The sequence below is a fragment of the Schistocerca americana genome, chromosome 1, assembly GCF_021461395.2.
Source record: "Schistocerca americana isolate TAMUIC-IGC-003095 chromosome 1, iqSchAmer2.1, whole genome shotgun sequence".
NCBI lineage: Eukaryota > Metazoa > Arthropoda > Insecta > Orthoptera > Acrididae > Schistocerca > Schistocerca americana.
Window position 1 is genome coordinate 1266504317 of NC_060119.1, and position 24155 is coordinate 1266528471.

Genomic DNA, 24155 nt, shown 5'->3' on the forward strand with positions numbered 1-24155 from the left:
ACTTATCAGCCACTGAAGCGAGCTACAACACTAAGAAGAATCGCTTCTCGATTGGCCACTTGTGACGTCATTGTCCAAAGCCGACGGGTTGTATCCCCTGCTACACTAGTCCCCAATTTTCATCTGCCAGGAAGTTTTGCCAGTGCACACTGAACTGCAGAGTGAAAAATTTCATTCTGGAAACAGCCACCAGGCTGTGCCTAAGCATATCTTCACATTATTGTTGCTGGAGTGTTAGTCCTGCAAGATTCACAGGAGAAATTTTGTGAAATGAGTTAATGGTGGAAGAAAAGCTGTGAGGATGAGTCATGAGCCACTCTTGGGTAGCTCAGTCAGTAGAACAGTTGCCCACAGAAGGCAAAGGTCCTGGGTTTGAGACTTGACCCAGCACACAGTTTTAATCTGCCTGGAAGATTTAAAAAGTAAATTATTTAAAATAACTGAAAGAACGTCTGCTTTATGCAAAGTAATAGCTTCCTTTTTAATTTATTAAGTTAATTTTAGCTGCCATAACCACAAATACCAATAAGCAGTGTAGTGGTACTTTATTGTTATTGCAGGGTACGTCCTAAGTTTCTGTGATTTGGTTGTCTTTTGCTAATGCGTACCCAACTTGCGTGCATCTCTGTATGTTCTCCTTCTTGGGGGATCTATGGAAAGCAACAAAAAATACAAAATAACTTTTTCTAATCATATACTTAGTGTCATCGTTTATAATTGAAAAACAGAGAGGAGCATCATATTAATTGGATGAGAGGACTTCAGGATACTGATTTTCTAATGTAAATATCCGCATATATAAACAAATATAATATGATGGAAGGGAAATAATAAAAATCGCAGAATACCAAATACTTATGCAACCATTATTTATTCAGTAAATTTGTCTCGTACATTTTATGACATGAACAGAAGAGGTATACCTGTCTGCATCTGTCTGCCAGTGCTTTACCGAGTTACTTCAACAATAAATGTCCTGATTTGCATGGGTTTGAGAGTGATATTGGGGATATCATTGGGTACCTCCCAGCTGTCCATACCGACACCTGATGTGTCTATCCAGTTGAGTCTGCCGTATTCCCCAAGGTACTGGTTTGCTGCTAGTGTTGACTCACGTACTGATTTAATGACAAACGTTGTAAACAGCTCCTAATAGGGGACAAAATATCATTATTTTGACATTCAGAAAAACAAGAGAGACAAGTACACTCCTGGAAATGGAAAAAAGAACACATTGACACCGGTGTGTCAGACCCACCATACTTGCTCCGGACACTGCGAGAGGGCTGTACAAGCAATGATCACACGCACGGCACAGCGGACACACCAGGAACCGCGGTGTTGGCCGTCGAATGGCGCTAGCTGCGCAGCATTTGTGCACCGCCGCCGTCAGTGTCAGCCAGTTTGCCGTGGCATACGGAGCTCCATCGCAGTCTTTAACACTGGTAGCATGCCACGACAGCGTGGACGTGAACCGTATGTGCAGTTGACGGACTTTGAGCGAGGGCGTGTAGTGGGCATGCGGGAGGCCGGGTGGACGTACCACCGAAATGCTCAACACGTGGGGCGTGAGGTCTCCACAGTACATCGATGTTGTCACCAGTGGTCGGCGGAAGGTGCACGTGCCCGTCGACCTGGGACCGGACCGCAGCGACGCACGGATGCACGCCAAGACCGTAGGATCCTACGCAGTGCCGTAGGGGACCGCACCGCCACTTCCCAGCAAATTAGGGACACTGTTGCTCCTGGGGTATCGGCGAGGACCATTCGCAACCGTCTCCATGAAGCTGGGCTACGGTCCCGCACACCGTTAGGCCGTCTTCCGCTCACGCCCCAACATCGTGCAGCCCGCCTCCAGTGGTGTCGCGACAGGCGTGAATGGAGGGACGAATGGAGATGTGTCGTCTTCAGCGATGAGAGTCGCTTCTGCCTTGGTGCCAATGATGGTCGTATGCGTGTTTGGCGCCGTGCAGGTGAGCGCCACAATCAGGACTGCATACGACCGAGGCACACAGGGCCAACACCCGGCATCATGGTGTGGGGAGCGATCTCCTACACTGGTCGTACACCACTGGTGATCGTCGAGGGGACACTGAATAGTGCACGGTACATCCAAACCGTCATCGAACCCATCGTTCTACCATTCCTAGACTGGCAAGGGAACTTGCTGTTCCAACAGGACAATGCACGTCCGCATGTATCCCGTGCCACCCAACGTGCTCTAGAAGGTGTAAGTCAACTACCCTGGCCAGCAAGATCTCCGGATCTGTCCTCCATTGAGCATGTTTGGGACTGGATGAAGCGTCGTCTCACGCGGTCTGCACGTCCAGCACGAACGCTGGTCCAACTGAGGCGCCAGGTGTAAATGGCATGGCAAGCCGTTCCACAGGACTACATCCAGCATCTCTACGATCGTCTCCATGGGAGAATAGCAGCCTGCATTGCTGCGAAAGGTGGATATACACTGTACTAGTGCCGACATTGTGCATGCTCTGTTGCCTGTGTCTATGTGCCTGTGGTTCTGTCAGTGTGATCATGTGATGTATCTGACCCCAGGAATGTGTCAATAAAGTTTCCCCTTCCTGGGACAATGAATTCACGGTGTTCTTATTTCAATTTCCAGGAGTGTATCTCATTACATGAGCGTTTACAAAAATGTGATAAGAAGTTTTATTGGTCGAGATTTACAATCAAAGTTCTCATTGTTCAGAGAGCTAAAAATATGTGTTCCCACCAGCAATAACAGACAAATTACTAATTGAAAACACGGGTGTTAATGCAACAAAATCAGCCCTGTTAAGCATAAGTACACTGTGCATCTCTTTTGGTGTTCATCCAGTCTTTCTATTCAGCTGTCGTACATTGGAATTTAATTTTCACTCTGCAGAGAAGTGTGCGCTGTTATGAAACCTCTGGGCAGATTAAAACTATGTGCTGGACAAAGACTCCAACTTGGAATCTTCGTCTTTTGGGGACAAGTGCTCTACAGACTGAGCTACACCAGCATGACTTACAAACCCAGCCTCGCAGCTTTACTTCTGCCAATAACTCAGAATGTGGAAGATGAGTTACTGGTGGAAGCTGTGAGGGTGTGTTGTGAGTCATGCTTGCATAGTTCAGATGATAGAGGACTTGCTCAAAAAATTCAAAGCTCCTGAATTCAATTCTGTATTTGGCACAAAGCTTTAATTTGCCAGGAAGTTTCTGTGCATCTAGCTGTATGAATTTTTTGTTAAGTTGTATGTTTTTTCTTTTTCATTTTTTACTTTATTTGGTCTTACTGTAATCTTTCAGTTCACATTAATGTCCCACAATCCTGATAGCTTGATGGAAGGTTTAGCATCAAAGTATGTATTCATTAGTATAATAACATAGGCTGTATCATTGTCATGTTTCTTAAGGGCTGTGAGCTCAGATTTACTTCAACTGAGGTGAAAGCTTTTCTCAAATTCTATGAATCCCAGGCAACTGGTGGATCATACTCATTGCTCCAATCTATAATTTTATACGTGATTTATAAGTAGTCCAATATAATACATCCATTTATAAAGCGTACTTGTTTATTGTTTAATTAAAAGCCAATGTTTTTTCTCTGTAGCTGCTAATAATGTTAGTGAATATAGAAAACACTGTTAGCTGCTACAAGCAGAAAGCGTGCTTTGTTGGTGCTGCACATTGCAGCAATGTTGACCCACCAGTGTTTTATGCACACCAGTGCAGCAGAGACAGCTAAGTGAAAAATCTTTGCAATACGCATGTTTATTTATATATAAAAGCCGACTTCGGAATTTTCTTTGTGTGAGACTGCATGTACAAGATACGTGTGTCGATTTCAATTTCTAGATTCGCATATTTTACTGTTCGCGTGGCTCCTGCTTAATCTTTCATTGATTGTACCCATAACCATTAGTACTGCAATATATTGTGAAAATTTGTACATCCGAGAGTACCGTACCGCAATAACCTCATACTGTTATCTTCAGTTGTAGGCCTTGAATTAATTGTGCTCTTTTAAAACTTTTGAGAACAGTAGGCCTATCCTCATTCAGCAGTCGTTCTCTAATGTCAATCAATCAATCAGTTCCTTTTATTTGTCTGAAGACAACATTGCTGTTGCATAAGACATCGTCAAGTACAAGTTATTTCTTTGTGGACAACAGAATATAAGATTGAAGACTAATCAAGCTAATCCAGCCTATGTTACATGTAGGAATTAATAGAAAAAAGCGATCATAGAAGCCAAAAAAGCACACAAACTCAGAAGTATTGAGAAATCCACCAACAAGTGCAAAGGGGCTTGGAAGCTAATAAATAGTGTTGCTAAAGATGAAAGAAATGTTACAATTAATATCTCTCCCCAAAAATTCAATGATTATTTGTTAAATCAGTTGAAGAAGTAGGAAGTGGTATAGCTAAACCCGAAATCAGCTCATCACAGTTACTCTCAAAAAATAGTTGTAGATCATCGATAAATATGAGTATCTTCAGTTTCTCTGAGGTCTCACCAGATTTTGTATTTAGAATAGCGAAATAGTTAAAATCATCAGCCAGTGTAGACATATATGACTTATCCTGTAACACACTAAAGAAAGTCATACACAGTATAGTGTACCCCTTAACACATTGTATAAACAAATGTCTAGCTGAAGGATATTTTCCTGATGAGCTTAAACTGTCTAGAGTAGTTCCAGTTTATAAAAAAGGGGATAAAGACTCTGCCTTAAGTTACTGCCCAATTTCCATAGTCTCATCTTTTTCTAAAGTTCTGGAATACACAGTTTACAAACAATTATCTGATTACTTTGATAATATAGGAATTATTAGTGGATCTCAGTATGGATTTAGGAAAAACATGTCAACAACTGATGTGATAGATGCTGTGTTAAAATACATCCATCAAGTATTTGAGGATAAAGACTTCGCTCAAGTCACTTTTTGTGACCTAAGCAAAGCCTTTGACTGTGTAGAACATACACTTTAACTTCTATGGTATTAGAGGTAATAGCCTTAAACTATTAAGATCATTTTTACAGAACTGTAAGCAAGCTGTCTGTGTTGGCAAAGAATTGTCCAGTGTAAAACTAGTTAAGGTAGGTGTTCCACAGGGATCTGTACTGGGCTCTTTCCTGTTCCTAATAATGATCAACGACCTGCCGTCATGTATTACATATACTATATATACTATATATTCAGATGATACAACTTTTCTGAACAGCAGTAATGACCTCAATAGCCTTAAAACTTGTGTTACAGAGACAATTGCCCAAGCATCATAGTGGTTTAAAGCAAATGGATTTTTGATTGGTGAAAATAACACTCAGCAGATAGTATTTAGTCTAAAAGACAAGCTACCATCTGACGATCCTAGTTATGTTAAGTTTATAGGAGTATATTTGGATGACAAATTACCTTGGGGTCAAGTATCTTAGTGATAAGTTGCCTAGGGTAATCTATCTGTTAAGGCAACTAATGGATTTTGTACCTAAAAATTATGTTAGAATATCCTATCTCTCATTCTTCCAAAGCATAATAACCTATGGTACCATTTTATTGGGAAACTTCAGTTGTGTGCATGACATTCTTCTACTGCAGAAGAAAGCTATTAGGGTAATTACAGGCTCATCATATAAGGCACACTGTAAACCTTTTGTTTTATGAGCAAAAAATTATGACAGTAATAAACCTATATATATACTATGTCTTAATCTATACATAAAAGAAGCTGCCCGAAGCTAAACGCAGAGAAAATACACATTGCTACAACACTAGGACGAATAGATGTATTTATACTCCATTTCACAGACTCTCAAAATCACTGAACAGTTATGAACTAATGGGGCATAAATTATTTAATAAACTTCGACTAGCTATCCAAGATTTACCAGAGCAACCATTCAAACAAGCACTGTATGACTGGTTAGTTCCCCACCCATTCTACAACGTGAAGGATTTCATCAATTGTAATATTGTACTGTAATAACAAACCGATTATTCTATTGCAACAGAAATTATATAGTATTACAAGTATGACTCTGTAGGATTTCACCAATCGTAATATTACGTTATAATAACAAACCTATTGTTGTTTTGCAACATGAACTATATTGTATTATATGTATGACCTTGTCAATTGTAATATTATACTGTAATAACAAATCTATTGCTCTTTTGCAACATAAATTATATTGTGTTATAAATATGACTTTGTAGGATTTCATCAGTTGTAATATTACACTGTAATAGCAAACCTATTGTTCTATTGCAACATGAATTACATTGTATTATATGTATTACTTTGTCTATTGCCTTAATGGCCTAATGACAATAAAATTATTCTATTCTAGTCTAATGCTACATATAACTTATATAAATTTTAATTTATGCTTGTATAAGTTATTTCTTTGTGGGCAACAGAATACAATGTTACATATTAAACATACATAAATTTCAGTTTACACTTTTATATTACCCAGTTTATAATATACACAATTTAGTTCAAATTGCAGTTAAATCATTTATAGTATTACATAAAAATTCCTGAACATTATAGAAAACCTTTCTTTTTAGCTGTGATTCCATCACCATTTTAAATTTATTGTGTGGTAGTTCCTTAATACTAAGGAAAAGCTCGCAGGAGAGCTTCTGTGAAGTTTGGAAGGTGGGAGACGAGGTACTGACAGAAGTAAGGCTGTGAGGACAGGGTGTGAGTCATGCTTGGGTAGCTCAGTTGGTAGAGCACTTGCCCGCGAAAGGCAAAGGTCCCGAGATCGAGTCTCGGTCCGGCTCACAGTTCTAATCTGCCAGGACGTTTCATATCAGTGCACACTCCGCTGCTGAGTGAAAATCTCATTCTGGATGTTTGTATGATTTAGCTGTCTCACTGCTCTAGGTTCTTTTGTTTGCTCTTGACCTTTGCCAAGCCCGGTTAATTTTAGAAATATGCCATCATGGTCAGACAGCATGTGTTTCATAACATCCAAGACGTCATTATTTCCGCAGACACTTGAGATAACATTTCTAGGCATGCATTTTGTTTTGCGGGTTTACTGTTGAGACAGACGAAATTATATGATCTAAATGTATTCATTCTATAAATGCTTGTGAAATAGGTTATTTTGGATAATTTTCAGTTGCTCACAAAACTATATTTCTGTTAAGTTAATGGTTTGAGCGTTTTGGGTCCGTAACATAGCCTTTTTCATAGCAAAGCAGTATTGTGGGTCACAGTTGCCAAATAATATACCACCCTTGAATTTCATTGAATATCATCACAAATAAAGTGCGTTTTTGGAGGTTTTGGAAGCTACCATTGCCCTTTGCATAACCTACTAGCAATTTGTAGTAAATCGGCGGTTGTGATTTAATTACTGTAGCAGATATTCCAACTGACACATTATATTACATCTACTTTACCCTTAAAGAGGATTAGCCCTGTGTATCACTTATAATTAACCTTAAAACATTTTAGGAAACTCGTAATTTTAACCACAGGTTTTTGTGCTGCATTATTAGAAATCTCGTTTTGTGTATTTGCTTCAGTTCTTACAGGGAATTAGCAACTTTTTAGCTCAACAAGTTAAAAGATAATGAGCAGTCTTAATTTAAAGTTATTTGTTCACTGTCCTGTAATACATTGCACCAGCCAAAATATAGTGCACTGTGAATGCCTTTCTCGAACATGGGATGAGTTGGTTGATATCCATAAGCACGTGGAAATCACCCTTATGGCTGTCAAATGGTCGGCAGCTGCTGTGGATCAGTGTGTTGGAAAAGTTCCCGAGAGTCGTGTACCTGTGGTACTGGTACCAGAGGTACCACAAGTACTGTCCTCTCCTGTGGATCCTGTCTCCCCTGCAGAAAGTGCTGGATCTGTCATTACTCATCCACTTGACTGTGGGTGACATGTCAATGGCAGATCTAGGCGTCCTGTACAATGAGGACGGGGACCAGGGAGGATTCAGGGTGTTGTACCAATCCCCGTAACCAACAAGTCTGAGGTGCTGTCTTTCACTGAAACAGAAATGGATCCAGTGGGACTCACCACATCTGCTTTGGGGAAACTTGTGTTGTCTGGTGTCAAGAGGAGGCATATGTAAAAGGGTAGGGGTCCATTAATCATCAGCAGTTGAGACGACATTCAGTGAATGATGGTACCCCTTAGGGAAATTGCTGCAAGGGATAGGAAGCAACACTAGGTCCACTCACTGTGTATTTCAGGAGCCCATTGAGAGAACAGGGTGCAGATTGTGTCACACATTGCAACAGATGATGCTGGCATCTGGGCTCCGAAGTCATACTTGGATTTTTCCAGTGACTGGCAGAGAAGGTCGAGAAGACCAGCCTTGTGCATGACGTTTCAGTGAATCTCACAATCTGCAGCATTGTCCCCAGAACTGATCGTGTCCCCTCGGTTCTGAGTTGAGTGGAAGAACTGACCCAGAAACTTTGAAGGTTCTGTGACAAACTAGGCTGCAACTTCCTGGACTCGCACCATGAGATCGAGAACTGTAGGGTCCCCCTAAAGGGGCAGGCGTGCACTGCACATTAGAGGCTGCTGCTCATGTAACTCACTGTGTGTGAGGTGCACACAAGAGATTTTTAGATTAGACGACACTCCATCCAATCCAGGTAATGGTAGCTGTAGGAAACCCAGAAGTATCAGTGTAAGATCAAAAATATTCATTCCACAGATGTGAGAGTATTAAAATCGTAATGGTTAATTTCTGAAGCATTCACAACAAAATCCCAGAGTTTGAAGTGCTACTGAAAAGCAATGAAGCACATGTAATATTATTACTATTAAAAACAGTCTTGATCACGATTTATTTAACAAGGTGACCGGTTTCGACCACTACTGTGGTCATCTTCAGACCATTGAGTAGGAACCTCTTCCTGTTGGAGAATCACTATGAGTAGTGAGTCTCCAACAGAAAGAGGTTCCTACTCAATGGTCTGAAGATGACCACAGTAGTGGTCGAAACCGGTCACCTTGTTAAATAAATCGTGATCAAGACTGTTTTTAATAGTAATTATTTATAAGACATTGATCACTGCTGTTCCCATAATGCATTCAAAAGTAATACATGTAATATTAGGCAGACAAAACTGACTGAAACCTGAAACTGATAAAAGTGAGATTTTTATGGAAAATTTGAGTGTATGTCGACAGGATAGGCAAATGGGAAATGGAGGAAGTGTATTTGTCACAATACACAAGAAACTCAAATACAGCGAGATAGAAATTGAAGCTGCATGTGAGATTATTTGGGGAAGTGTCAGTAGCAGGGGTGGGCATAAAATGATAATTGGATCCTTCTGTCACCTACCAGACTCATCCCCTGATGTAACTCAAAACTTTAGAGAAAACATCAGTTCAGCTGTATGTAAGTTACCCAATAATACTGTAATCATCGGTGGACACTTTGATCATCCAACAATTAACTGGGAAAACTACAGGTTTGTCAGTGGTGGGCATGATACAACATCCTGTGAAACAATACTAAATGCTTTCTCTGAAAACTACCTAGTATAGTTAGGAACACCACTCGTGATGAAAATATATTGGATATATTGGCAACAAGTAGACCTGACTTCTTTGAGGCTGTCCACAACGAAACTGCTGTCAGTGACCACTGTGCTGTTGTGGCAGCAATGATTACCAAAGTACAAACGACAGTTAAAACATGCAGAAAGATATATATGTTCAGTAAACAAGATAAAACATCAGTAGTATCATGTCTCAATGAGGGACTTGACACTTTCAGCACATGTAGAGGAATTATGGCTCAAGCTCAAAAGAATAGTTGACCATGCACTGGATACATATGTATCCAGTAGATTGATTCATAAAGGGAGGGAACCTCCATGCTATACAGTCACTGTAAAGAAACTTCTAAATAAATGGAGATGATCGAATAATAGGTAGGGCTATAGATAGAAAGTGTAGGGCTATAGATAGAGAGATGGTAAATGAAGAACGTTTTGCTGTCATGAGAAAAGTGTGTGATGCCTTCAATGAGCACCATAGCAGAATATTGTCAAATGATATTTCACAAAACCCAAAGAAATTCTGATCATATGTAAAGGATGTTACTGGTACCAAAGTTAGTGTCCAGTGCCTAATTAACGAGACAGAAACTGAAACTGTGGGTAGCAAAGCAAAAGGTGAAATGCTTAACTGCAGTTTTAAATGTTGCTTTACAAAGGAAAATCCAGGAGAATTGCCCCTGTGTAATCCTCACACAACTGGAAAGATAAATGAAATAAATATTAGTGTTAGTGGTATTGAGAAACAGCTGAAATCATTAAAATCGAACAAAGCTTCAGGGCCCAATGGAATCCCTGTCAGATTCTATACTGAATTTGCAGCTTCTGGATAAAATCTATTGTAGATCCCTCAAACAAAAAACCTTGGCCATTTATTGTAAAAAAGCACAGGTCACACCAGCCTGCAAGAAGGGTAGCAGAAGTGATCCACAAAACTGCTTTCCAATATTCTTCGCATCGATTTGTTGTAGAATCTTTAAGGGAAAGCGCATCAAGTGCAGAAGTGAGAAATATTAACAAGACAAAAAGGTACAGCTACGTCCTAAAAAAGTGTGTTTGTAATAACGGTAAAGGCGAAATCGAAAAGTTAAATGAACGATTAAAAAGTCTTCAGCTAGTTGCTGATATACTGAGACGAGATATCACTAAACTTGAGAACGAAAACCGTGAGATAAAAACATTGGTTGCGAGCAGTAAACGCCAAAAGAGCATAAACAAGTTAAACACGCATTCCAGTGAAAGTAACGGTCAAAACTGTGTAAATAGGCCTAACTCAAATGCTCTTCAAAGTGAAAACAGTGGCCTAAAGTGTGTAAACGATTCAAAAACTGTTTCTCATGTAATGCCAAACAACGTGACTAAAAAAGTGCCTTGCTCACAAAGAAATAATGGAATAAACCTAATCTCGTGTGCACAAATAAGTTCAGTGTGTCATCAGAAAGCAGCAGCAACTCCATTAACATTGAAAGTGAACAAGCCACCCAACGTGAAGATACAAACATTGTAAGAAGCTGCAAAAGCATCGCCAACAGCCAGAAACAGCGAACAAAGAAACACAATGTGCTTTTTCTAGCGGACAGCCACGGAAGAAAGCTAGCAAATATTCTACAGGATGTGAATACGGATCTTCGTGCAACTGGCATCGTAAAACCTGGTGCGAGGACAGAAAATATTGTTGAAGACACCTCAGAACACAAGAATACAACAAGGGACAGTGACTTTGTTGTTTGTATGACTGGTGCAAATGATGTATCACACAATGAAGCCAAAAAGTGTATAACAGGTTTGAAATTTTTTTTAGATGTAAGTAAGATGGAAAACACTATTGTTGTGACGATACCTCATAGACATGACTTGATCTTTAATTCATGTGTTAACAAAGAGATTCTTAAACCAAATATTAAAATCAAACAACTATGTTCCATTTATGCTAAAAGCAATGTAGTGGATATTAGCAGACTTGAAAGAAATTTGCACACTGAACATGGTGAGCATGTAAATTACCATGGGAAAACATTTTTGTACCAGGAGATAATCAAAGTTGTAAATGAAATACGAGCACGCAGCAGCCTTGTCTTAAAAGACAGTCCCACGGAGCATGACTGTACAATTTTTTTTTTTTTTTTTTTTTTTTTTTTTTTTTTTTTTTTTTTTTTAAGAAGAGGAAACGACATTACAGACGAAGGAAAGTTAGAAGCCACATTAAGTGGAAACTGCAGCAGTCTAATTCATTCATTCATTCATTCATTCTTTGTGCAGCCCTAGATCATGTAGCGAAAATAAATGAATACAGAAGGTTCTGTGAAAGTAGAATACCATTATGTAGCAGTGACAGTTTCCTCCTCCTTCATATAAATGTACTATCTCTTAGGTGTAAAATCAAAGAGTTACAATACTGGCTCGATAAAATCAACTGCGGTGTTCTATGCATCAATGAATACTGGATGAAAGACACTGAAATAGGCTTGTGTGTTCCTCTTCGATATTTGTTAGTTACAAGCTACTGCAGAAAAAGTATTACACATGATGGGGTCTCAACATGTCAAAAGTAACCTTGAATTGCATTACTCAGTTATGGACCTAAGTAGAATATGCCTTGAAGCTACAGTAGAAATAGCTGGTGTGGTAATGCACAAACAGAAAACTGTAATTGTCTCAATCTATTGGATCCCAGGCTCTGATGAGATAGTATTTATAGAAAAAATTAATACTTTAATATTGCTGTTTTCAAAATATAAACAGCATAGAATTGTAATTGTAGGTGAAATTAACATAGATATAAGGGCAAAGAGAAAAAATGTAATTCATATGATTAACACTCTGAAGTCATCAAACTATTACTGTCTCAATGAAAAACCCACTAGACTGAATGCATGCCTTGATAACATAATTAGCAATGTACAAATAGATTCCATACAATGTGATGTAATAGAATTAGGAATATCAGATCATGCAGGGCTATGGCTTCAAATAGAAAAGTTAGCCTTCAGTTCCACAGAGAGAGAAGTGACATATAGAATTCTAGGTGAATCCAATGTAAACAAAATGATAAACCAGTTAAAAGAAATGGATTGGACTCATATAATGGATAACAAGAAAACGATTAATAAATGTTTTTCCATTTTCCTGACAGAGATCAAGCATATAGTAGAAATGACATGCCCCTTGGTAACCTAAAGGTACCAGAGGAATATTACTCATAAGCAACAAAATACTAACAAGTGGTACACCCCACAACTTAACAAACTCAGAATACTACTGATTATTATGAAAGACAAATCTCACAACAGTGATAGGGACAAGGAAAATTACACTAAAATGAGAAAACTTTACAGATTAGAAATAAAAAAATGCTAAGTGCTGTGCAAATGATGAATATATTTTAAATTTTAAAAATAAATGTAAAGCTGCCTGGACTGTCATTAAAAGGGAAATTAATAATATCAATAAAGAAAGGAGTATCCCTATTGACTGCAATATTCTCAATGAATATTTTGTAAATAGTGTCACCACCCCACCCATCAAATCTGCCTCTGATGCAGAAGCATTACTCACTTGTGCAAAACGGACAAGAAGTGAGAAGTTCACTTGGACCTGAATCACATTAAACCATATTCATATGTCAATAAACAAATTAAGTAATTCCAAAACAGAAGACTATTATGGACTCAGTAATCTCATCATAAAATGTATAGCAAAAGAAATTAAAATGCCACTTCTCTCACTATCAAACAGAGTACTTGATGAAGGAATATTCCTCGACTGTCTTAAGCTCACAGTTACATTGCCTGTGTATAAAAAAGGTGAAAGAAACCTCCCAAATAACTACAGACCCATTTCAATAGTACCAATCATATCCAAGTTAGTAGAAAATTGTGTGCATAAGCAGATATACAGGTATTTTGAAACCAACAAAATTTTAAATGAACAACAGTTTGGTTTCAGGTCACACCTATCAACTGTAAAAGCAGTAGAAGCTTTGGTGAGCAATGTTTATGAAGGGTATGAAAAAAGGGTATCAATGTGTGGAACACTTATTGACATAAGTAAAGCATTTGACTTGATGTCACATGACATACTCATCAAAAAGTTAAAATACTATGGCAATGAAGATGATACACACCATCTCCTCCCCCCTGAACCATGGACCTTGCCGTAGGTGGGGAGGCTTGCGTGCCAAAGTGATACAGATAGCCGTACCGTAGGTGCAACCACAACGGAGGGGTATCTGTTGAGAGGCCAGACAAATGTGTGGTTCCTGAAGAAGGGCAGCAGCCTTTTCAGTAGTTGCAAGGTCAACAGTCTGGATGATTGACTGATCTGGCCTTGTAACATAGTGGGAATTAGCAAAGTTCAGTGGCAGGAGGAACAAGACTTCTGGTCAGGTGACTACAGGATTATAAACACAAAGTCAAATAGGGGTAATGCAGGAGTAGGTTTAATCATGAATAGGAAAATAGGAATGCGGGTAAGCTACTACAAACAGCATAGTCAACGCATTATTGTGGCCAAGATAGATACGAAGCCCACACCTACTACAGTAGTACAAGTTTATATGCCAACTAGCTCTACAGATGACGAAGAAATTGAAGAAATGTATGATGAAATAAAAGCAATTATTCAGATAGTGAAGGGAGACGAAAATTTAATAGTCATGGGTGACTGGAATTCGAGTGTAGGCAAAGGGAGAGAAGGAAACGTGGTAGGTGAATATGGATTGGGGCTAAGAAATGAAAGAGGAAGCCGCCTGGTAGAATTTTGCACAGATCAGAACGTAATCGTAGCTAACACTTGGATTAAGAATCATGATAGAAGGTTGTATACATGGAAGAACCCAGGAGATACTAAAAGGTATCAGATAGATTATATAATGGTAAGACAGAGATTTAGGAACCAGGTTTTAAATTGTAAGACGTTTCCAGGGGCAAATGTGGACTCTGACCACAATCTATTGGTTATGACATGTAGATTAAAACTGAAGAAACTGCAGAAAGGTGGGAATTTAAGGAGATGGGACCTGGATAAACTGAAAGAACCAGAAGGTTGTACAGAGTTTCAGGGAGAGCATAAGGGAACAATTGACAGGAATGGGGGAAAGAAATACAGTAGAAGAAGAATGGGTAGCTTTGAGGGATTAAGTAGTGAAGGCAGCAGAGGATCAAGTAGGTAAAAAGACGAGGGCTAGTAGAAATCCTTGGGTAACAAAAGAAATATTGAATTTAATTGATGAAAGGAGAAAATATAAAAATGCAGTAAATGAAGCAGGCAAAAAGGAATACGAATGTCTCGAAAATGAGATCGACAGGAAGTGCAAAATGGCTAAGCAGGCATAGCTAGAAGACAAATGTAAGGATGTAGAGGCTTATCTCACTAGGGGTAAGATAGATACTGCCTACAGGAAAATTAAAGAGACCTTTGGAGATAAGAGAACCACTTGTATGAACATCAAGAGCTCAGATGGAAACCCAGTTCTAAGCAAAGAAGGGAAAGCAGAAAGGTGGAAGGAGTATATAGAGGGTCTATACAAGGGCGATGTACTTGAGGACAATATTATGGAAATGGAAGAGGATGTAGATGAAGATGAAATGGGAGATACGATACTGTGTGAAGAGTTTGACAGAGCACTGAAAGACCTGAGTCGAAACAAGGCCCCGGGAGTACACAACTTTCCATTAGAACTACTGACAGCCTTGGGAGAGGCTGTCCTGACAAAACTCTACCATCTGGTGAGCAAGATGTATGAAACAGGTGAAATACCCTCAGACTTCAAGATGAATATAATAATTCCAATCCCAAAGAAAGCAGATGTTGACAGATGTGAAAATTACCGAACAATCAGTTTAATAAGCCACAGCTGCAATGTACTAACACAAATTCTTTACAGACGAATGGAAAAACTGGTGGAAGCCGCCCTTGGGGAGGATCAGTTTGGATTCCATAGAGGGAGCGAAAGGCTATTTACAATTTGTACTGAAACCAGATGGCAGTTACGAGTCGAGGGACATGAAGGGAAGCAGTGGTTGGGAAGGGAGTAAGACAGGGTTGTAGCCTCTCCCCGATGTTATTCAATCTGTATATTGAGCAAGCAGTAAAGGAAACAAAAGAAAAATTCGGAGTAGGTATTAAAATCCATCGAGAAGAAATAAAAACTTTGAGGTTTGCCGATGACATTGTAATTCTGAGACAGCAAAGGACTTGGAAGAGTTGTTGAACGGAATGGATGGTGTCTTGAAGGGAGGATATAAGATGAACAACAACAAAAGCGAAACGAGGATAATGGAATGTAGTCGAATTAAGTCGGGTGATGTTGAGGGTACTAGATTAGGAAATGAGACACTTAAAGTAGTAAAGGAGTTTTGCTATTTGGGGAGCAAAATAACTGATGATGGTCGAAGTAGAGAGGATATAAAATGTACACTGGCAATGGCAAGGAAAGTGTTTCTGAAGAAGAGAAATTTGTTAACATCGAGTATAGGTTTAAGTGTCAGGAAGTCATTTCTGAAAGTATTTGTATGGAGTGTAGCCATGTATGGAAGTGAAACATGGACGGTAAATAGTTTGGACAAGAAGAGAATAGAAGCTTTCAAAATGTGGTGCTACAGAAGAATGCTGAAGATTAGATGGGTAGATCACATAACTAATGAGGAAGTACTGAATAGGATTGGGGAGAAGAGTTGTTTGTGGCACAACTTGACCAGAAGACGGGATCGGTTGTTAGGACATGTTCTGAGGCGTCAAGGGATCACCAATTTAGTATTGGAGGGCAGCGTGGAGGGTAAAAATCGTAGGGGGAGACCAAGAGATGAATACACTAAGCAGATTCAGGAGGATGTAGGTTGCAGTAGGTACTGGGAGATGAAGAAGCTTGCACAGGATAGAGTAGCATGGAGAGCTGCATCAAACCCGTCTCAGGACTGAAGACCACAACAACAACAACACTCCATCTATTGAAATCTTATCCAAGCAATAGGTTACAACTTGTATATGCAAATAAGCAGAGGTCAGAAATACTCCATATAGAAAGAGGAATACCCCAAGGCTCTGTTCTTGGACCTTTTCTGTTCATTGTCTATGTTAATGACTTCTCGAATTACATACCGTGTAAGAATATACTTACTGTAGTCCATAATAACTATAAGTACTTAAGCATAAAATTTTTCAATAAGTTACCATGCTCAGCTTGTACAGTACCACTAAATAAATATAAGAATACATTGCAAATCTGGCTAAAAAAACAACAAATTCTATACAACTGAAGAATACTTGGAAACTAATCATCAAAATATATGTTTTACCTAAGTTATGAAGAAAATGTTTTCATATTATATAAGCTAGTTACTTACTGTGATTCTTTTCTTATATGTGTATTTAATTATTGCATAAAACATTGTTTTACATAATGCTGAAGAAAAGGTCTTTAGTTCCTTTTCTCCCCTTTCTGTAACTATTTGAATATCGTACTGAAACTAAAACCCTCTATAAACTTTGACGAAGCCAATTGTATGAAAAATACTGAAAGGCTAAAAAAATATTCTATTCTATTCTAAAAAAAGAATGTGTTCTGAGCTCAAACATAAAGAGGTAACTTGAACAGAATGACCTCCTCCATGCCAAACAGCATGATTTGCAAAAACATCGATCATGTGAAACCCAACTCACACTTTTCTTACATGACATACTGAAAGCTTTGGATCAAGGCAGTCAGGTAGGTGCAGTATTTCTTGATTTCCAAAAAGCATTTGACTCAATATCACACCTACACTATTGTCAAAAGTATGATCATTGGGGCATGAAGTGAAATTTGTGACTGGCTTGAGGACTTTTTGGTAGTGAAGACACAGCATGTTATCATGGAGGGAGAGTCATATTTGGATGTAAGAGTAACATGGCTGCACCCTTGGGAAGTGTGTTGGGACTTGTGCTATTGATGTTGCATATTATTGACCTTGCACACAATATCAATGGCAAAAAAAAAAAAAAAAAAAAAAAAAAAAAAAAAAAAAAAAAAAAAAAAATCCTAGTATCATATAACTATAATATGGAACTGGCCAGTTCATACAAATGCTTGGGACACAGGCTCAGTTGTGGGTAAAGCAGGTGGTAGACCTCAATTTAAAGGTAAAATACAGGGGAAGTGCACTCAACAAAGGAGATTACAAATCGCTTGTGCAACCGGTTCTAAAATATTGCTCAGGTGTGTGGAACCCAAACCAGATAGGACCACAGGGCGTACTAAATGTATACAGAGAAGGGCACCACAAATGGAAGGTTTGTTTGATCCATGGGAGTGAGTCATAGATATACTTAAGGAACTGAACTGGAAGACTCTTGAAGATAGATGTAAACTATCCTGAGAAAGTCTATAAATAAAGTTTCAAGAACCAGCTTTAAATGATGACTCTACATATTGCTCACATAGAGATTGTGAGGATAAGATGAATAATTACTGCACACACAGAGACATTCAAAGAATTATTCTTCCTATGCTCCATATGTGAATGGAGTGGGAGAAACCCTAATAACTGATACAATGGGACATACACTCTGCTAAGCATCTCATGGTGGTTTGCAGAGTATAGCTATACATGTAGAATATCATATAACTGTGAAAGTCAGATTAAAACTGTGTGCCGGACCAGGAAACAAACCCAGGATCTTTGGCTTTTGGTGGCAAGTGCTCAGTTGGTAGAGAATGTGTCGATAAAGGCATAGGTCCTCTGTTCATCTCCTGTTCTTGCACATTGTTTTAATCTTCCAGGAAGTTTCGGATCAGTGCACACTCTGTTACAGAGTGAAAAATCCATATAAGCTTTTTGAACAGAATGTTAATACATCCTCAAACATGTAAGCTGGTCACTTTTGAGCACTGTAGGTTGTGGACAGATGGTACCACATACTTGTATGACTGCACAGCACTGATGTAGGTGACAGCAGTGAAGTGTATTTGTGGCAGGCACTTGTATGGAATCAGCATAGTAAAATGGATTGATGTGAAGTCATGGCAGAAAGGAGGTATCATGTTTGGACATGACCACACCATCAATGAAATTGCCCAATTTGTTGAAGCAGTAATGCAGACTGTCCAACACGACTACAAGTAATGGTGCATAGCCATTTTTTACATATTAATGTTGAGTACCTGTGGGCATTCTCATCTTCTAAGATCACAACAGCTGTGTTCAAAGGGCTGCACACATTATCCCTAGTTTGGTGAACACTTGGGCATGCCCCTGCATTTTGAGTGGCCCACTAAATTGCCCAGTCATAATCCCATCAACAATGTCCTTGGCTGTTTGGAACAGGGGCTGAAGCAAAGCAGTGAGTATCCATGCAGTTCCACTCTGCAGGACATAATCATCAATGAGTGGTTTCTGCTGAAGAACTTTGTGTAATTGAGGCCATTATCAAGGCTAGAGGTAGACATACACAGTATTAGCATGATGTCTTTTGGGGTGAGGAGTGGAGGAGGACGCAGATAATTCTGTAGTTTTTCATGTCTTGTGTGTTATCTTTCTTGTCAACTACATAAATTATAGCATTGTTCCAGTTTGGGGAAGTGTTTTCCTCCAAAGGCAGTCTCAAAATAATTTTGCAACTTCCTTCTGAATTACTTTGCCTCCAGCTTTAATAAGGAGTAAATGATGCATGCAAACAGATGCACTTCAAAATACAAAATACAATCACTAAAGCAATTTTTAGAAGGAGGGACACTCATTGAGCAGAAAAAGTTGAGGAGCTACTACAGCAAGAAGACTGTAAAACACTTAAGTCTGTATGCACTTTGCAAAGGACCAGAATATTCACTATCATTTAAGCCCAAGGAGAAAGAATAAATGCTCACAAGCTCGTTTCATATGTGGCAGTGCATCACAGAAATATTGAAAATCCTTTTCTGGTGTGTGCTTAAAAAGAGACGTCAGCTGTCCCATAAAAACCTCTAACAATGTTTGTGCACCATTATTAAGTAATGGATCTAGGAATATAGTGTATAGAATTTAAATACCTAGTATTAAATCAAGAATCCCAACTTATACTACATTGCTGCTGTTAGTAGTATCTCCCATAGGGACTGCAAAGGGAAGTTCAGGCTAATTAAAATGCAAATACATGCATTTCAGCAGCGATGCTGCTCAGACTTCATGCAGGAGTGGAACAGGAAAAATCACTACTACAATGTTGTACAATGGGTGATATCCTCTACCACTTACTTAGAGGTTTGCAGAGTACAGATGTAGATCAACTATTGTCATTCATTGTTCATCGTCACCATATCATCAGAGTGAACAGATTGCAGCATTCAAAATGTATTTGGATAAACATATTAATGATGAAGTTATAATTACATAGATTGAAGTGGATGAAAATCTTGGCATGAATAAACACATTTAAAAAGTGATTGGTTGCTGTATTCCCCCAACTAATTTAATCCATGACCACTGTGTTTAATCACCAGTATAGTGGCTAAATTAATTAATTCTTAGTTTTCCTATTTTTTGCATTAAAATCCTCCATTATCATTTTAATACTTGCAAAAATGTAATTAAGGACTCCCTTGTTAACCCTTATTAGAACTACCTTTTACCACACTTTGAAATAAACTGAACTATGTGTAAAACTTTTGAAGTTTAGTTTAATTATGAGTTCTGTCACAAATAATGAAAAGTAAAAGAAAGAAATTATGAATTATTATTCATGTAAAGCAAGTAATTCTGTAGTTAAGATTTTTTTTTCATGTCCTCCGATATCTCGTGTCAGTGCACACAGTGTTTCTGGAAATAAAAGACCATAATGGGGATTAACTGAATCTATAAACAGGATCCAATTTCACATTTTAATTGAATCCGGTATCTCAAGACATACACAAGAACTCAAAAAAAATTTGTTCACTATTTAATGACAGCATATTGGTCTGTCCTGCTCCAGTTGGTTCTTGAATCAGTACTTGGTAAGTGAATGTTTCTCAAAGTAATGTAAATGACAGGGATTAAATCATTTAATGTTTTGTGTAAACAAGAAATTTAACTGATTCTGAGTCTTGCCTACTCACAGAAAATTGGTTCAGTAATAGAGATAATATGAAGATCCATGATTAATTAAAATAGTTTCATCTGGAATTGTATTGATCTGAATACTCCCAATCACACAAGAAAGGCTAGCATAGTAGCATCACTGTAGATAGTTATACCAAGTTTATTTATTTTATTATCCATCTTTAGGCATTAAAAATTGCAATTGATGACGTCATTTGTGTACATATACAGTTTACATAACTAACAGAAATGGTGTAATATATTGTAGATCATTATTGTCTAATAAGATACAAAAATTTGTCCTTGATGCTGCACAAGGTATTTGCTTTATATTTACATGTTTAATCTAAGTGAAACTATATTAGTACCAGTACTTAAGATCATCTTTAGTGCACATTGTAAACTCTTCTATTGTATAAAAAAGCTTTTTCTATTAGCCATTTCTTTGTGAGACTTTTAAACTCATTGAGTGACACATTATGTGCCTCTATTGGCAACATGTTAAATAGTTTTACTCCCATGTACCTGTAACTATCTTGTGTTTTCTTTAGCCTAGCAACTGGGATGTCAATTTACTGTTTTATACGTGTGTCATGGTGATGGATAGATTGTCGTAGTTTGTGACTGTGTTGGTTTTCTTTTATGTGTATCAGCCAACTTAGTTTAAAGAGGGCTGCAACCGTTAGTATTTTTAGATTTTTGAAATATGGTCTACAAGACTCATTATTTCTGACTCCATGGATGCATCTGACGGCCTTCTTTTGCCAAACAAAGTGGCATATGTTAAATGGGTCTGGAAAAAAGTATAGTATGCATTGAGTAATAACTTACTACTAACACATGACCTTAGTTTACCTAACAAATATGTCACACGTGCTAACTTAGTACAAATATAATCGTTATGACTCTTCCATGTTAATTTTGAGTCAAGATAGAGCCCAAGTAGTTTAGCTGAGACACAATCAATCTTATCACTCTTAACACACAAGCTAAAAAGAATATTTACAGTTATATCATGATTTATATGCAAGTCATTGAGTTGAAACCACTTAATGGATGCTCTGAGATGAGCCTCACTTTCCTCATTTAATTTTCCTAAATCTTTCCCTGCTGTAACGAAAGTTGTGTCATCTGCATAGAGTGTGGATTTACATAACATGGTGCTGGGCAAGTCATTTACATGCGTGCATGACGAACTTCAAAAAGAACTTGACATTATAAAAAAATATGTAAAAACAATGGAAAATTTGGTACTAACCATACGGGAACTATCTGAATCGTCAAGGCAACAAGATCTCATTAATGCTAGCCATAAAATTCGTAGGTCTGCACAACCAAATGTACAAAGTGTAAACAGTACGACTGTAACTAGAAATATGAACGAACTGATCACTCAAAAAGACACAAGTGAATTAAACGCAAGAAAAGAAAGTGTTAGTAGTGCATCTATGGATAAAAATATGAACAAACTATCCACACAAAAATATACAAGTGGATTAAACGGAGAAAAACACAAGGTAATTATTCGTAAAGAAAAAAAAGTAATCAACCACGTTATGCATAAGCAAGGATACAAGCAACAGACATATATTTTTGCAGATAATCATTGGAGAGGAGTTACGGAAATTATGAGAAGAAATCACCCAGACCTTAATGTAACAGGCATCATCAAACCAGGCGTGCCGTTACGCGAAATTCTGAAAAACAGTGACAACATATTAACGACGGGTAACAGCTGCATCATAATAGGAGGCGCAAATGATGTTTACTGTAATGAAACTTAGCGTGCAATGAGAATCCTAAAGGAAACAATCAAAAGGATGCCTCGAGTGCATTTCTTCATTGTTAACATCCCCAGGAGACACGATCTGATGGAAAACGCGTGCGTAAACATCGAGATTGTTACAGCAAACAGGCTATTTGAGAAAATATGTCGAGGTTTCCAGAATACGACTTTCGTAGAGATAAATAGTGTTCACAGAGAGCACTTCACAAGACATTAAACACAGCAGATATATTTCTCCTCTTCTTGTAGATATAATTAATGCATCTTTCAGTACTGGCACTTTCCCTAGAAAGCTGAAACAATCAATTATAAAACCATTATACAAAAATGGGGATCATTATGATGTAAAAAACTACAGGCCGTTATCAATGTTATCTTGTTTTTCAAAAATTATAGAAAGAGTAATGTATGGAAGACTCTCTACTTTCCTAAAAAAAAGTGGAATATTGGTCGATGAACAAAATGGCTTTCGAAAGAATAGATCAACTGAAACAGCTATATACAACTTTCTAAAACTTGTCCTAAATTCCATTGATAATAATGAAGTAAATTGTGGGGTCTTTTTAGATTTATCAAAGGCTTTTGACGTTATTGATCATAAACTACTGCTCGAAAAACTTAGTTGCTATGGACTCCGTGGTACTGCTCATGCATGGTTTAAGTCATATTTATCTGGCAGATCCCAGAAAGTAGAAATAGTTCATGATGGAAAGTCATACTTTTCTGGTTATAAGGAAGTTAGTTATGGGGTGCCCCAAGGATCGGTGTTGGGACCCCTGTTGTTCTTGATCTTTATAAATGACTTGCCAAACTATTTAACACAAGCTGATTGTGTACTTTTTGCTGATGATACAAGTCTCTTTATTAATGCTCAGAATGAGACTGACCTTAACAGCAAAATTGAAACAACAGCAGTTGAAGCAAGTAAATGGTTCAGGGACAACAGTTTATTTGTGAATGAGGGGAAAACATTATGGATGAATTACAGACATGTTTCAAATAATATGAAGCCCAATATAACTGTGAAGCTAGGCCAACAGAATATACTACAAACGCCAAATACAAAATTCTTAGGAATTTGGTTAGATGAGCATCTAAAATGGGACAAGCATATAGATGTGCTCAATAAAAAGTTAAGTAAATGTTGCTATGTATTTAGAATGCTCAAAAATTGCTGCAGTGATCAAACAGTATTGTGTACATACTATGCATTTATGCATAGTCTTTTGCGATATGGTGTCATATTTTGGGGCAATTCAAGTCAGGCAAAACGCTCCTTTATTATTCAAAAACGAGCGATAAGAATCATAAAAGGAGCTGCACCTAGAGATCCATGTAGGGAAATTTTCAAAGAATATAAAATCATGACTCTTCCATCCATTTACATATATGAAAGTATAAGCTTTCTGAAGTCTCACCCCCAGTTTTCTTCTTTAAACAGTGAGTTCCATGACTATACAACAAGACAGAGTAATGAATTTCACAGAGAAGTGCATAAGAAAGCCCAATGCAACAAGAGTGCAATATACCACCCAAAAATTCTCTATAGTGCTCTTCCCTTAAAAATAAAAAGGATTCAGCAGCTGAGCAGTTTTAAAAGTGAACTCAAAAGAATGTTAATCAGTAATAGTTTTTACAGTGTTAGTGAATATATGAATTCTTCAGAAAGATAGCGTGCCTTCACCTATCTTATAAGTTACTCATATACAAACTTGTGTCGCGGGGTAGACTCTTTTATGTACACACAAAAATTAATTAATCTGTCAATATAGAGTGTTATAATCATTGTTTCT

At 37.9% G+C, this 24155-nt stretch overlaps 1 protein-coding gene across 2 annotated transcripts in view; it reads right to left on the minus strand.

The window, feature by feature from the left end:
• Positions 1-547: 547 nt before the first annotated feature.
• The window catches only part of LOC124588421 (lysosomal alpha-mannosidase-like), a 230879-nt gene continuing 207271 nt past the window's right edge, over positions 548-24155 (minus strand). Inside the window, exons 17-18 of one of the 2 annotated variants that reach the window (XM_047131612.1) lie at positions 924-1149; positions 548-650 (exon numbers count right to left, since the gene is read on the minus strand). In XM_047131612.1, the coding sequence (XP_046987568.1) occupies positions 949-1149 (201 nt within the window). In that variant the 3' untranslated portion in view covers positions 548-650; positions 924-948. Of the gene's footprint in view, positions 651-852; positions 1150-24155 lie in introns of those variants that run through there. The other variant, XM_047131509.1, reaches the window with a different exon arrangement.